At 46.5% G+C, this 16,097-nt stretch overlaps 1 protein-coding gene across 1 annotated transcript; it reads left to right on the forward strand.

Moving 5' to 3' along the window:
* Positions 1-358: 358 nt before the first annotated feature.
* mettl25 (methyltransferase like 25) lies at positions 359-13,862 on the forward strand. The gene is made up of 12 exons (XM_056277743.1): positions 359-576; positions 1,053-1,229; positions 1,444-1,550; positions 1,963-2,619; positions 5,000-5,147; positions 8,740-8,834; positions 9,622-9,651; positions 10,176-10,249; positions 10,916-11,009; positions 11,572-11,646; positions 12,208-12,279; positions 13,486-13,862. The coding sequence occupies exons 1-12, from the start codon at positions 360-362 to the stop codon at positions 13,612-13,614; spliced, it is 1,875 nt and encodes a 624-aa protein (XP_056133718.1). The 5' UTR covers position 359; the 3' UTR covers positions 13,615-13,862.
* Positions 13,863-16,097: the final 2,235 nt, after the last annotated feature.

Raw genomic sequence — 16,097 nt, forward strand, 5'->3', positions numbered from 1 at the left:
GTGCTGCTGGACGCTGGCAGGAGATATCTCTATGTTTTTTGACACATCTGGAGAAGATCTAGATTTCAACCTGCGGGAAGGCTTCGCATCAACTCAGACTGAGTCGAGTTGTAGAATGGACAGTGTGGTGAATGGGATCACTGGGTGTACAAAGCAGTACTGCCAAGTTTTTGCACTTCAGTAGGTGGCGGTAAGGCAATGTTTATGGATGCCAACCGCCAATAAACCTCACGAAGGAAGAAAAGTCCAGGGGGAAATGATCGATGAGCTTTTTTCCTCTAGTACTGTCTGCATGTAAAGTGGACGTGACGAAACGCCGCCGGTTTCCTCCTCACGTCCACTTCGGAGAGGCTTTTGAGATGGCTTCTGCTATCTATACGCTCTCAGACACCCGGCGACGAATAGACGAAGTGAAGAGGTTTTTATCCGTAGTACTGAACATTGCCAATGCACACACTGTCGAGTTTTACACCCACAATGTGTGGGGTCAGTTCATAGCTGTTCCACCAGACGAGGTCTTGTTAGCCACCACTTCCGCCACTGGCCAGACGGGGGAGCCAGAGCTCAATAGAAATGGTAACTGCGTTACATAGTTTCATCCTCTAATTTGGGCTACCTTACTTAAGTGTATTTTTTTTAATCTTTATATCCATCTCTGTTGTTTTATTTCACTTCGATCTGAGAGCAGGATAAGCGGTCTGGACAACGGATGGATGGCTTTTAAATGGTTTCATTTAGATATTAATTCTTCATTCTCTTGCTCTTTTAAACTGCCTTTTTAATGCATCTTTTTTCTGCTTCTGATTGCTTTTGTCTTCTTTCCAATCTAAAGCATGTTGAGTTGCATTTCATGTATGAAAAGTGCTTGATAGGCCTATTTTTATCATTATTATTGTTGTCAAAATCGTCATAACAGCAGTGTTAAAGATTTTCATTGTAAAAACTTCATAAACGGCTTGGAAGTTTTCCTGAAAAACCATTTTCCTAAAAATGGTTTAACATGACAAAGACATGACTTTTCAAATTTACTTTTGCCTCTTTCTTCTTGATAGAGCGACGCAAGACCACATTTGGGTTCTGTGATGATACAAAGCGGCTGGTTGATGTCCATGAACTGTTGGAGGCTGCCAAGGCTCATTCTCTGCCTGGCCTTGGAGTCTGCATGACCAGGGATGAGCTACTGCAGTCCCTCAGACAAAACCAAACCGTCTCACCACCCACCGAGGAAGGTACAATAAAATGATGATACAAGGTTTTTTCCCGCTGAGAATAGGAAACCAGCCAAGGATGCAATATGTCCAGCTTCTCCTCCCATTCTGATGGACAACAGAAACAGCATTTAATTTGTAGCTTGCCTAGGCAAAACGTTTACTTTCTTAAAAGGTGCAGTCCATACTCCCACTATTTCACAATACTCAAGCAGTTCCCTTCTGTCTAAATCAGATGCCATTTTGGATCCAGATGGGTTTATGAACTCTAAGAAATCCCACGAGGTCCAGTCCATGTCTGAGGTAGTGGCCTCTTTGGCCCGACAATGTCGAGTCAAGCAGGTAGAGTACACTTTGTCAAGAGCCTTTACTGATAGTTGAGGGTTTATCAGTCTAGTATTAACTTTAGTTCACCCACACATGGTGGGTTTTGCTTTAAGCGCCCGAGGAGACACGTTGACATGGTTTCTTTGTGGAGCGTATTGTGATCATAGTTGATCTTATTGCACATTTCAGTGAAACATCCAAGAGCAGTGGTTCTCATCTCTGCTGGTTATTCTGGCACATCTTCCAGCTGTCTAATAATGGCATTTTTAGACCTGAAATTAACAACCTGTATGAGTCTAAAACCTGCAGCATTGTGGGTACTGAGGACCTGATTGAGAACCACAGCGTTATTGCACTGTTGTAATATTAGATCTAACAACTATAGAGGATGTGACCACCAACCCCCTATGTCTCTCTTTGTTACCAGGTGATTGATGTGGGCTCGGGAAAGGGCTACCTGTGCTCCTTCCTTTCAATGCAACACGGCCTCCAAGTCTACGGCATTGATTCCTCGAGCACAAACACTCATGGAGCCCACGAGAGGAACCGAAAGTTAAAGAAGTTCTCAAGAGCGTACCAGAAACGCAGCAAGGCAGCAAGAAATCAGAAAACAGCTACAGAAACGGCTCAGGATGAGTTCACGGAAATCAAGTCCGGGAAAGAAAAAAGCGACGACAACGATTTATATATAGCTGAGGAGGGCGAGAGGCAAGTTTTTCAGGTGCAGTCAAACACCGCCGCAGGTGAAAAAGCAACTCAAAAGGATGAGCGCGAGTTGGAAGCGCCATCGTTATCACTAACGGAAGAAGTCGATGGAGCTGCGAACAAGATTTTGGACTCAAACAAAGCAGACTCAAAAAGCGAGGCGCTCTTCCTCAGTGTTTTGTCTGTAGACGCCATAGAGAGTACCACCCAACGCGCCCCCCCCAGCAAACTGAGCTTTGAGGAGCGAGAGAGGAGGAAGAGGGAGAACCTGGAGAGGAAGGCTCGGAATAGACCCAGCAGCGATGCCGTGCTGTTTTCTCCTCTCACATCCTACGTTACCGCTGAGACGGAGCTACGAGAGTTAATCAGCGAGCTGGTGGTGAGCAAAACTAGTCAGTTTTGAACGTAGCTTATGACAAATGTACGATTAGCAGTGTTAATTTCTTGTTTGTCAACAACCTTTTTTTTTCCACAGCACAAACAAGACAATAGATAATCTAGAATTTCCCACTGTAAATGAATTAGAATTTAAGGCCTTTGATGGACATTTGTGTTGCAGTTTCATCAGTGAAATCAGCACTGATGATGAGGACGTTGTAGATTTGAGGCCGGCATTAACAGACCAAGAGCTGCCCAACAAATCCAGAGGTGGATAGACCAAGCACATCTAACAAATATATATATTAGTGCTGTCAAAATTAACATGTTCATTTTTGCGATTAATTTGAAATATTTAACACGTTAAATTTTTTTTAACGCAGTTAATGCAGCTGCATTGTTTACTTCCTGTGGTGGCTGTGCGAGGCCGTTTCACAGGCATATCGGGGGATTCGGTTGCGCGCTTCCCCCTCCTGCTTGTCGGCGCATGGAGAGCTGTGTTTGTCCCTCCTCTGCGCCTCGCCGGACTGTTACAGTGCGTAACCTTCGTCTCCGCTGTCTCACGGCAGTAGGCGTTATTTGTTCCCGGCCCTCATCCCCTCATGGAGAATATTAGATATTCTACTCTGCTGTGCCATTAGGGCGCACATGGGGTTCTGGGGGGTCATGGGGTTGTGAACGTTGTGAATTCACGGCACTTTGAATTCAACCGGCACTTGAACATGGAACACATTTTTATTGCTGATTAACATTATTTAGGGGCCGCATGGTGACTCAGTGGTTAGCACTGTTGCCTCACAGCAAGAAGGTCCTGGGTTCGAACCCCAGGCCGTCCCAGGGCCTTTCTGTGTGGAGTTTGCATGTTCTCCCCGTGTCTGCGTGGGTTTCCTCCGGGTGCTCCGGTTTCCTCCCACCATCAAAAAGACATGCATGTTAGGGTTAATACTCCTGCCTGTGCCCCTGAGCAAGGCAATGGAAAGAAGAACTGGAGTTGGTCCGGGTGCCGCAGCTGCCCACTGCTCCTATACAATAGGATGGGTTAAATGCAGAGAACACGTTTCATTTTAAGAATACAATGTCAAATAAAGTGGCTTTCATTTAATTTTTTCATTTTTCATATTAATGCATACAAGAAATTATTGCCTTCTAAGCTGAAATCTAATTTTAATGGCCTCCGTGGTTTTGAAATTCAGCTTGCACTTTTAACGAATCGGCCCGGGTTTTGTTATTATTTCTGTCAGGGCATATGAGAAATATGCCTTTCAAACTGACAGTCAGTTTTGATGGACTTGGTGGTTTTACTGGAAATCTGTAGTTCACTGGAGACAATCTGTGTTCAAAGTTAACAAGATGCCATTAAACAATAGAATTTTAATTTAAATATACTTCCTTTGTGTTGATTCTACATTAATTCCGTGATTTTACTTTTAAATATCCATTATTACGAGATTCAGTCTTACGAAGAAAAAAAGCGATTAATATCGATTAATCACAGCAAATTGTCAGACAGGTGACAAATTAAAGGAAATACCTGAATGCTTGACCCCTACAGTGAGGGGGTCCGGGGGCTCTGTTATGCTGTGGGGCGCATTTTCCTGACATGGTTTGGGTCCACTTGTCCCCTTAGAGGGAAGGGTCACTGCAAATCAATATAAAGTTATTCTGAGTGATCACCTTTATCCTATGATGAGACATCTCTATCCTGATGGGGGTGGTCTCTTCCAGGATGTCAATGCCCCCATCCACAGGGCACGAGGGGTCTCTCAATGGTTTGATGAGGATGAACATGATGTAAATCATATGCTAGGGCCTTCACAGTCACCAGATCTCAACCCAGTTGAACACCTATGGTAGATTTTAGACCAGCGTGTCAGACAGCGCTCTCCACCACCATCATCAAAACACCAAATGAGGGAATATCTTCTGGAAGAATGGTGTCCATCCCTCCAGTAGAGCTCAGAGACTTGTAGAATCTATGACAAGGAGCACTGAAGCTGTTCTGGAGGCTCGTGGTGGCCCAACACCTTCCTAAGACACTTTATGTTGGCTTTTGCTTTCATTTGTCACCCGTCTGCATACATATACATGAACAGGAGGACTTTTGGACTCCTTGTCCTGGAGTCTTCGTCCTGACGGACATTGTTGGTGGATTGAGATGCCATGTGATGCCATGTGGAAACATTGCAGGACAAGTTTAGGCAACTTTTCTGTATACAGACCAAGATTTCTCAGAGTTTCTGAATTTATAGGTCTGTCATAGCAGCTGCCCTTTGGATTGTTGGAACAGGGACAGAAGGTTATTATGGTGCCAAATCTGCAGTGCGTCATCATCAATAACTTACATCATTGATCTCCCCTCCGTGCTTTTCTCAAACTTCTAGGATGCCGTCATGGTTGGCCTGCACACATGTGGAGACCTGGCCTCCAGCACACTGAGGATGTTTGTGGCCAAACCAGAGCTAGCTGCAGTCTGCAGCGTAGGCTGCTGCTATCACCTCCTCTCTGAGGAGTATGAGCCTGCTGGACCAGGTGAGTGCATGCATACATAAACAAACACACACACATTTACATTAAGCTTCTGCAGATTTTTAGATATGAGATATTTGTAAACACTCTTAGTTTACAACTTTGTGCTCCAGCCCCAATAAAATTCTTAGAATGTCCAAAATGTACTTTACTCGAATCCCATATAAGGTAGTGTGTGACTGTCTCTGTGTGTATCTGTGTTTCTGTATATTATGGACTCGCACATCATACTGCTGAAGTACAGCAGGGAACCAGTCATGTGTAAGAACAGATCCTTTCACAAACCTCCACCCCCTTTAGTGAAATTGTGATTCTATCGTATAAGAAGCATCACCTAGAGCCAGCAACCCGTCTCTCTCTCTCTCTCTCTCTCTCTCTCTCTCTCTCTCTCTCTCTCTCTCTCTCTCTCTCTCACACCATTGATCATCATTCTGTCACCTGCAATATGCTTTTGATTGCTGATTCAGTAGAGTGAACTATTGTGCATAATAGAACAACAAAAGGATGCACAAACACTTGTTATTCATATTCTATAGTCCATCCATGCATCCATTATCCAAACTGCTTATCCCAATTGGGGTCATGGGATGCTGGAGCCTATCCCAGCAGTCATTGGGCGACAGGCGGGGAAACACCCTGGACAGGCCACCGGTTCATCACAGGGCCCACACACACACACACACACACACACACACACACACACACCTAGAGACAATTTAGTATGGCCGATTCACCTGACCTACATGTCTTTGGACTGTGGGAGGAAACCGGAGCACCCGGAGGAAACCCACACAGAAATGGGGAGAACATGCAAACTCCACACAGAGGACAACCTGGGACGACCCCCGAGGCAGGACAACCCTGGGGTTCAAACCCAGGACCTTCTTGCTGTGAGGCGACCGCAAGGGTCAGAAGTACAGAGAATTGATCTGAGTTTGGAGATGGAGCAGAGCTGCATGAAGCTTAATTTTACTACTTGACTGGTTTGTTTGTCAAACTTTAATCCTGAATCGAACAATCAAAAGTGAACAAGTGAACTCTTCCACAGAGCATGTGGAGGGCTCGGCCAACTTGTGCTTCTGGAGAACGAGTTAGGTTTAGAGACACACTGTTGGACTCATCATAGTGGATTTATTGATTTAGAATGGTTGTTTAAGGGCTTTGAAAATGAGACATTTTTGACCTTATAATTTAAACAGGGGTCAATTGAAAGTGATTGATTTTACAACATTTGCATATTATTTAATCTCTGTTCAGCAGGGCTTCACTTTTATTTAGTTCCCACGGAGTTTCACTTGGAGAATGTCACAAATTGTCCATATCAGTTTTTATATCAGCATCGCTCTGTTCATTTACCAATACACAGGATCGACTGCCAAAATCCCTCTTTCATGGCTTTGTGATGTCTGCTCTCATACTGTCCCGAGTAATGAGGTATGAAACCGTCAACAAGAGTCCTCATACCGCTGCAAACCTCCACATGCCTCTCAGGAGCCCTCGCTGCAGTTGATATTGATATTAAGCTGCGCAATATCGTGCCGTCTCTGCAAACAGCGTGACCTATGACCCTCTCACTGTCCAGAGGCAGTGCTTTTTGAGCCAAGCATGAATGACATCATGACAGCTGATTGAAAACATTCTAGGCCATCGGTAGTCTTTTGTGCGCCTCTCTCTCCCCCGGTCCAAGCCCTCCGAACAGTGATACAAAGCATTCTGCCTTTGTCTCTCCCGCTCTCACACACGCACACACATTTTCTCTCTTTTGCTGGCAGTGCAATGCGGTCCGGGCTGCGGGCCAACTCCCGTGGCGGGATATCTCACCTCAAAGAGGCAGTGAACAGCTAAAGAGCTGAAAAGCTAATTGAGTAGAGGTGAAAATGCAGTTATTGGAGGGAAGTCAAAAATGTGTGCAGGGGTTAAATTGCATCAGATGCATTAGGTTTCGCGTTGTTGATATAGGGTGAGCTTTCCTCGGTCAACATTTACATTCGCCCGTGGCAATAGCAAAGGGACCATGTCAGAAGGTCATCAAACAGCTGGAGCCACGGTGTCCCCCTCCCGTGTGTTTGGGACTTTATGCAGCGCCTGGTCACTCGCAATAAAATGATAAATATTAGTCTTTCTAAGTGGCAAAAGGGACGTAAGTGAGCAGGTAAGTGTTGTGCCTTTGGCCTCTTCATATGCACGGCCCGGCATCCTCGCTGTGTGCCGTGAAACGCAGTCGGGCTTTCAGACTGACGAAAATCTAGTCCACTTGAAACGGGTCTGAGAGTCTGCACAAACAAGCAGTGTGCAGAGCCCAGATGCAAAAAGCTGACGTGAAAGCTCGGTGGTTTTCAAAGAGGGGGGCCGCGGACCCCTCGCCAGGGGGCGCCAGAGGGGCCTCAGCAAATTGGAGGGAAAATGCTAAAAAAAATAATTTTTTTTAGATAAAATCGACTAATAAAATATAAGTTATAATATATAATTATTAATATTTACCATTAGATTTACAATAATCTAATGTAAGCTAAACTGACAAACAATGCTTATTATTAAATATTGAATCTAAGGGAATGATTAAAGATTTGAAATACAAATGTAATTATTATTGCATTAATAAAAGTAAGGAAATATATTCAGAAGTTGTTTTTTTTACATTTGCTGTAGTATTGTCAAGTCAATTTTATTCGTATAGCCCAATATCACAAATTACACATTTGCCTCAAGGAGCTTTACAGCAACACAACATCCTGTCCCTTAGACCCTTGCATCGGATAAGGAACAACTCCCTAAAAAAAAAAAAATTCCTTTAACAGGGAACAAAAAAGAGAAATTAGAAGTGGGAATATTGTTAATGGGTTTTTAAAGACATCTTGCAAAAAGGGGGGCCCTGGCCAGAAGCTAATGTTATTTGGGGGGGCCTTGGCATGGAAGAGTTTGGGAACCCCTGTGCTAGCTAATGTGCCACTTAGTGTTTCCATGGTAGCATGAACGACCCCGATTGCCTGCTCACATTTTATTAATGCTCCACTTCACTGTATCCCTTCCGACTTGACGGGCCTTGGTGGAAGCAGCGTACTGTTTCAGGGATGCTGCAAAAAGGAGGTCAGATCATCTGAAGGATGCATCCAGCATCTCTCGTCAGATGACGTGTGCGCACGCTACACTGCTATGAGGTGTGCATGTGCACGAGTGTATATGTGTGTGTGAGGTGTGTGTGTCTGTCTGGTTTGGTTGGAGGTCCAGAATAACATCATGAGACATTTCTTACAATCTAATTTAGAAGTCGGCGGTTATTTTGGTATGCAAAAAGTCCCATTCTACTGGCAGTTTTGTTAATCTGTTAATCTAATCTATTAAACTATTCGCGGCAGTTTTTTATAGCGGCTGGTAAATTTCCCTTTTTGTAAGGAAGCTGAAACATTTCCTCAGTTTGAGGCCATCAATCTTGCTATCTCAGTGGATAGTTAAGGATCATGGTCACAGATCAGCATCGCTTATAAAAGACCCAATTAGTATGCCACGCTGCTCAGTCTGTCGATACTTCATGCATATGTACGTGTGCGTGTGTGTGTGCGTGTGCGTTTTTGTGTCTGTGTTGTTTCCTTCTCAGAGTGTCCGGACGGCGTTTGGGGATTTCCTCTGAGTCAGTACCTTCGGGAACAGGCCTGGTTTTGTGGCAGAAATGCGAGGATGTCTGCCTGCCTGGTGAGTGAGATGACACACCGCTACAAGTGCTCTGCAGCCAGTCCCTCAACATATATACGTATTCATTTGTCGGTGTGATCCGTCCCGTCCACAGCAGCTGTGCAACACACTCCTCTTACATAGATTCACAATCAGGAATATTTCATGATTTAAGGTTTGTAAGTGGGTCGCCGGGATGAAAAAGATCCGTTTTGTAAAATTTAAGTTAGGAGATGGCATGGGAGGGGCGTCTGGGTGGCGTGGCGGTCTGTTCCGTTGCCCACCAACACGGGGATCGCTGATTCGAATCCCCGTGTTACCTCCGGCTTGGTCGGGCGTCCCTACAGACACAATTGGCCGTGTCTGCGGGTGGGAAGCCGGATGTGGGTATGTGTCCTGGTCACTGCACTAGCGCCTCCTCTGGTCGGTTGGGGTGCCTGTTCGGGGGGAGGAGGGGGAACTGTGGGGGGGGAATAGCGTGATCCTCCCACGCGCTACGTCCCCCTGGTGAAACTCCTCACTGTCAGGTGACAAGAAGCAGCTGGTGACTCCACATGTATCGGAGGAGGCATGTGGTAGTCTCCACCCCCTCTGCTGAGGGGGTGGAGCAGTGACCGGGACGGCTCGGAAGAGTGGGGTAACTGGCTGGATACAATTGGGGAGAAAAAGGGGGAAAATTAAAATAAATAAATAAAGAGCTTGCATGGGATACTTATCATTTTTTCCACATATAATTATCAAACTTCCCTTACGGCTGCATTTCCAGCCACTTAACATTTTGTAATTTTTTTTTTAATTCAAAAAACAGGCTTTGGAGAGAGTCTCCGTCGGCCAAGGGGTAAGTGACGCCAAGTCAGACGAGAATTATATATGAAACATGGTCAGCTCAAACCCGTCCAGATTGTTCCATCAAATTCTGCTGCGGAAAACATCGTCAGCAAACATTTGCATACTCGTAGGATTTAATTATCCCCCTCCCAGATCTAGTATAGACATCAGAACAAACAGCGCATTACCTCTCCTGTTGTTCTAATGCGTGGTGTGATTGACTATGGAGTATTTGTTTTCAAATGTTGGAGCTCAGAACTCTGGGCCAAGGCCGATGCGGCGGTCCAGCAGCCATTAATATGGAATGTTTATAAATATTAATGCAATCATGGCGAGATTGATTTCATGTTGGAATGGGGGTCTGCGTTTAAAAACCCGTCCTGATTGCTCGCAAGTCTTGCATCAGGCTTGGAACAGGCAAAGTGTTTCTTTCGCATGAACGCTGGAGGAGAAACACGAGGGGATAACCAATCTCAGTGTTGTGTTTTCTTTTAAATGACTTCAAAATTGATCCCTCTGTCCTTCTTGCTGCAGATTCAGATGGAGTCCTTGTTCTACAGGGCGGTTCTTCATGTCATTCTGAGGGACCGCTACAGTTCTTTTAAAAGGTACCCCATCTTAAGACGTGGACTGGCTCCCGTAACCAAAGTAACGAATTTGCTCCCCCCCGACCGCTGCCGTGATGTACCTCCCGTTCACAGATGAGACCTTATTGACGCACACAGATACCAAATAACAGTTTTTCTTTTTTTTTTAATCTTCAAAACGAATCTTGTGGTGTTACATTACAGTCACAGTTATTACCACGGATTGTTGGTGGAGGCACGGGGAAACATTGAGTTTTTCAGACGGACAGCTCCGGAGCAAACGCCACATTTTCCATTGCAGGCCGTGGGTCCTGCACGACGTGCGTGGCCTCGTCTCCGCTCGTGCACGCGAGGTCTCCCCGTGACCTTCGGTGTAATTACTAGCGTTAGCTCGGGGTTGCATAACCGGTAGTTTTCCTCCCCAACAGAATGTATTCATTACTGCTCTGTTGATGAACAGTTTGCTTTTAGTTGCTAAGGTGTCATAAAAATAGAAGCAAAGTGAGAATTAAAGAGTGAGCGTTGTTTATTTCAGCACCACCGGGCCAGACGTTAGCTGTTCAGGGACTCGAGATGAGACGCTGTAAGAAGCTGAATTTTATGATTTTGTGTGTGTGTGTGTGTGTGTGTGTGTGTGTGTGTGTGTGTCTGTGTGTGTGTGTGTGTGTGCGCGCGCCCTTTCAACAGTGAAAAGCGAGTGGGGAACGTCTACTCCAAAGCTAAATCCTTTGCCAACTATGTTCGGAGAGCTTTAAGCAGACTGGACTTGGACGACTCAAAGGTCAGGGTTAAAATATCGTCATCGACTCAAGCTGCCTTTTGAAAATAACATGTGGAAAGTTGCACTTAAAAAAAAAAAAAGTTTGTGAGGGGTGTTCAGGTGGCATGGCAGTCTATTCCATTACCTACCAGCACGGGGATCGCTGGTTTGAGTCCCCAAGTAACCTCCGGCTTGGTCGGGCGTCCCTACAGACACATTTGGCCTTGTCTGCCGGTGGGAGGCCGGATGTGGGTATGTGTCCTGGTTGCTGCACTAGCACCTCCTCCGGTCAGTTGGGGTGCCTGTTCGGGGGGGGGGGACGATTGGGGGGAATAGCGTGATCCTCCCTTGCGCTTCGTCCCCCTGGCGAAACCCCTCACTGTCAGGTGAAAGGAAGCGGCTGGCGACTCCACATGTCTCGGAGGAGGCATGTGGAGTCGCCAGCCCTCCCCGGATCGGCAGAGGGGGTGGAGCAGCGACCAGGATGGGTCGGTAGAGTGGGGGTAATTGGATGGGTACAATTGGGGAGAAAAAAGGGGGGAAATGGTTTGTAGGTATTACATTATTCTCTCGCTCTCTACAGCTGTCCGACGGTGTCATTCAGGACTACCTCAACACGTACAGACCACGGATGGACGAGATGCATGCCTTCAACATGGTGAGCCTATGTTGTGTTGTGCTGAATCTGGTCAGCTGTGAACGCACAGCGCTTTGCCTCAGTTAACCTTTCTCCGTTACTTCTTCCAACTTTACTTTGCACAAGTGTTTATGCTGGTGTTTTTTCTGTACTCTGTACACCAAGAAATATAACGCTGTTAAGTCGCAGTCTATTTTGCACAGTATAATCTGAAGGATAGCGCCACAGGGACGATCGGTGAGTCAGAAGAGACCGGGGTTTCAGCAAAGACCACTAATTGTAGTTTCAAACCAGCTTCCCTTCGTGAAATAACACAGTGAAATGTTTTTTTGGAATTGCCCGTAGCCAAACAGGAAGACACCATCCACGCTGTATTCCTAGTTCAGAACGTTTGTGGTGTAGCCTAAAAAACTTGAATACTTTCTTGCTTCTTGCATTTTAGTGAAGCAGGCACACAGACGGCCATAATGTCGAGGATGCACAGAGAGAGCGAGCCGATCAGAAATCATCAACGTGTGCTCAAGTATCTGTTATTGCATGTAATGCAGCTAACGTCTATATTTTCCTGGCTTTTCTGCTTAGCTGAAGGTTATCTTGGCTCCCTGCGTTGAAGGTCTAATTCTGCTGGATCGCCTCTGCTACCTAAAAGAACAGGTAAACCAAAACTCCGCAGAGGGACCAAGGTATCAGTTGCCGTGTGTGTGTGTGTGTGTGGGGGGGGGGGTGAGAGAAAGGTGAGTATATCCCCATCCACAAGTTCGCAGCTACACTCTAATCCCGACAAACTCCCAACCACATATTCCTCATTTTCCGCGTAAAAGTCCAGAATTTAAGTCTTGGAAACGACATTACCGGGACTGTGAACAACATTTTGTCGTGACACGCTCCCCAACATTTCTGCATCCACACAACGTCCGCAAAGGTTCCCCCAGCGACGCCGTTAAGGAATCGGCACAATCACAATTTTCCACGTATAAAAAGGCTTAGATTTAGGGCTCCGGTGGAAAACAAATCCCCTCTTCTAGGACATGGTGAGTTTATCCAGCAGCCATATCGCACCCAGGGCCCACAAAATCCCTTCTTTCAAGTCAGCTGTGCGTATTGATTTATGATGTTTATAACTTGTTTGTACAGGACGTACATCGAGGGGGGATTTGAAATCCGCTCCCCTGATGACAGATGTGTGAGCGAGTGGAAATCTCATCGGGGGCTGTGGATTTTTTTTTTTTTTTTTACATTCGGACCATTGAATGTATATGTCGGCCTCATTAAAGCTGGCCTGCCATTTGATATCCTGACGTTTCTCCGGCCAAACACAACACGCTTATCTCTGGTCTGAGTCATCGCAGTGCAATATATATACGAGCCAGCGGCTTTCAAGTGCTGATTACACATGCAACTGTATATCTAATGGACTTCCTCGACAGGGACGTATAATGGAATTATGCATAATATAGTGATATTGTGGAGTTATATATGTAATGTCCTCAAAAAAGGTGTACGTGCGCCTTCAGCTTAGCCTGTATTGTGTCCGAAGGGGCGCGAGAGCTGCGGCTTATCAATCAGAAAGATCAATATGGAGGGCGGACTGTTGGTAGAGACAAACGGGTTTTGTACAGGAACGCCTGACATAATATTTGCACAGATGTTTCATCCCGCAGGATTTAAACAAAGGAGATCTTAAAGGGTAGCAACATCTCTCATCGCAGAACGCCACAACACGAGGTTTTAGGACAAGCCGGGGGGAGGGTGTAATTTCTGGTGTGTGTGTGTGTGTGTGTGTGTGTGTGTGTGTGTGTGTGTGTGTGTGTGTGTGTGTGTGTGTGTGTGTGTGTGTGTGTGTGTGTGTGCGCACCACAGGAGGACGTCTCATTCTCCGCACTGGTGCAGCTCTTTGATCCCCTGCTGTCACCGAGATGCTACGCTGTGGTCGGAGTGAAGAAACCTGGAATAGTCCAAACCCACAAGACAGAATCACACATCAGTTGACTTGTATGGACAAATTCCTGGCAGTACCGTTTATGCTTGAAGATGTATATATTCGCATGTAAGGATAAATACATACAATGTGTATATGTCGTACCTTTATGTCGTCTATGAACAGGACGCGGAGGTCTTCCCGCTCTTGGCTGTCAAATAAAGAGGTGTTTGCTGTACGTTCAAGCCCCGGTAATGAATTGGTCCCACATCATTGGTTTTATAATGTATTCCCTACTGTAATTGAACATTAAATATTGAAAAAGAAGGAACACCTCTGTCGCCTCTCCTCAACCTTGTGCCGGTCTTGGGGGGGACCCTTGGTGAAAACGCACTCTCAGAACACCTGGAAAACGTATATGCCAGCCTTCGATTGTGCGACTGAATTATGTCCATTTCGACCTCCCGCCTCCGTTTTGGAGTGGCTCTTGAGAGAACAGTCGCAGTCTGAGGACCCGTCGGGGGCCCTGCGGGCATTGAGGGATTTCGGGGAAGACTTGGATCGCCTTTATCTGTTGAGCAGGTCTGGAAACCCCATTTCTCTTTGTCTGCCGGACCAGAGGAAGTACGGTAAAAGGGTAGAGGGGGCAAGGGGCGCCCTTGACCTCTTTTTTTTAATCTCTCCTCCTGTTTTGTTCAGCTCTTGTTCATTTGATAAATCACTTCTTCCATCTTTTGGTGGGGGGGGGGTGGAGGTTATAGACCGCCATGAATCATAATAGTAGGCATTACCCATAAACTTGACTGAAAGCAGAAGACGTGGGGCCGGCCGTGGTGTTGCCCTACATAATGGTGGGATTAGTTATTGACCGCTTTTAACGCTGAGCTTTATCTGGCGATGCACAAGTGGGATACTGTGGGTAAAGCTCAACATTTAAGGGGAGCCTTTGTAAAATAAAAAGGGGAGGAAAAGATGAGCGTATTACATGCTGAATGAGACTGTTTTTAATAGGTGTAAACTGGTTCCAGTGTACCACGGCGCTCGCCCTCCACAAACCGGTTTAAATAATCTTGGTACCTCAAGTGTGACGTTGAGCACAACGCGAACAGCCGCGTGGAAAAGCTCGGTGAAGAAACGCCGACTAAAAAATGTTTTTTTCAAGATGTTTACCGTGAGACGTGTCCCCCACCGTGCACGATGCGGTGAGGCGTCGCTATTGTCCCTCTTGACCTCGCTTCCTTTTCTGCCATCGCCGCCGTCATTTGTCAGCGCGGCCATTTAGGCCCGTACATCTGCAGGCTAGCCACAGCTCTCTCCGTCAACGTCACTGCGGTGTAAATGCGACCCAGAGCTTTATTTTTACCCCCTTAAAGACGGGACGGTGACGCTCCTTTCGTGAGTCTGGGCCGTGTTTGGCTCCAGCGCCGTGCACCACTTTGACAGCCCCGGTTCCAGTCGCCAGACCGGACTGACGCGACTCCAAACACTTCAAGATGTGAGTGCGGCCCGTCTGGGGATGTTGGACGTGTTGCCGGGCTCTGCTGTGGCAAAGTGAGTTATGTCCCTGTTGACCTGCGCTGCCCTTGATCCTCGCACGCATATTTGGATACGGATATATACAAATACACACACACACACTGCACACACACTGCACACTGGCACAAACACTTTTTGCATGCCCACACGGAGAACATGCAAATTGACATGACAGAAGGTCTACGCCGCAGCGACTGAAGCCATCTGTCCGCCTCTTTCAAGTATGAAACTTCCTGGCCGCATTTAACGGAAGAGGTCGCAGGATATAATGTAGGTGGGGAAACGCGGCATTGACCGAAACCATCTTAGATGTGGAAATTGCTTGTGAATCACGCGGGGGCCAGCCCTCACCCCCCCTCCCTGACCTTTCCTTTCCAAGGTGGGAACGAGAGGAAGCGGCAGGGAAGAGAGGGCCGTGCGTCAACCCTCGCCTGTCTTCGCCTCTCGGCCGTCGCATCCTACCGCAGCTTCTTGACACGCAAACCATTTCCACGTTGGCCGGTCAGCAAAGCAGGCGGACACAAGTCAAGGCTCGTGGGACCGCTGTGTCCCCCCCTCCCCCCCGTCACTTTGAAAAATAATCCCAAGGTTCCTTCCTCCCAACACTCGCGAGTGTGGAAGTGAAGATTTTCAACTCATTTGACCCCGCGGTAGTTCACGGAGCCGGGAGAGCAGGAAAAGGGACGTCAGTTGCAACTCGTGGAGCTCATCCAACGGCGATGATGTCAACTCCAAGTGTTCTTTTTTCCTTTTTTTCTTTGTTTTGTTGTTTTCTTTTGTTTTTTTGGCCGGGACAGAACTCTTTTCTTGTGAATGGGAAAGCCACTGAATGTACCCATTGTTTTGAGTCATCATTAATGAACTTTAAGTAGACACATGCTAGAAATTAGAGGTGGAGTGGCATGGCTTATCAGGGGTCCAAGCAACTTGGAATACACACCGCTACGTAAAGGGAGAGAGAGGGAGGGAGGGAGGGGGAGAGAGGTAAGTTTACACATTCATTTGTTAAATGTCACCC

This window comes from Lampris incognitus, chromosome 3 (assembly GCF_029633865.1).
Source record: "Lampris incognitus isolate fLamInc1 chromosome 3, fLamInc1.hap2, whole genome shotgun sequence".
Taxonomy (NCBI): Eukaryota; Metazoa; Chordata; class Actinopteri; order Lampriformes; family Lampridae; genus Lampris; species Lampris incognitus.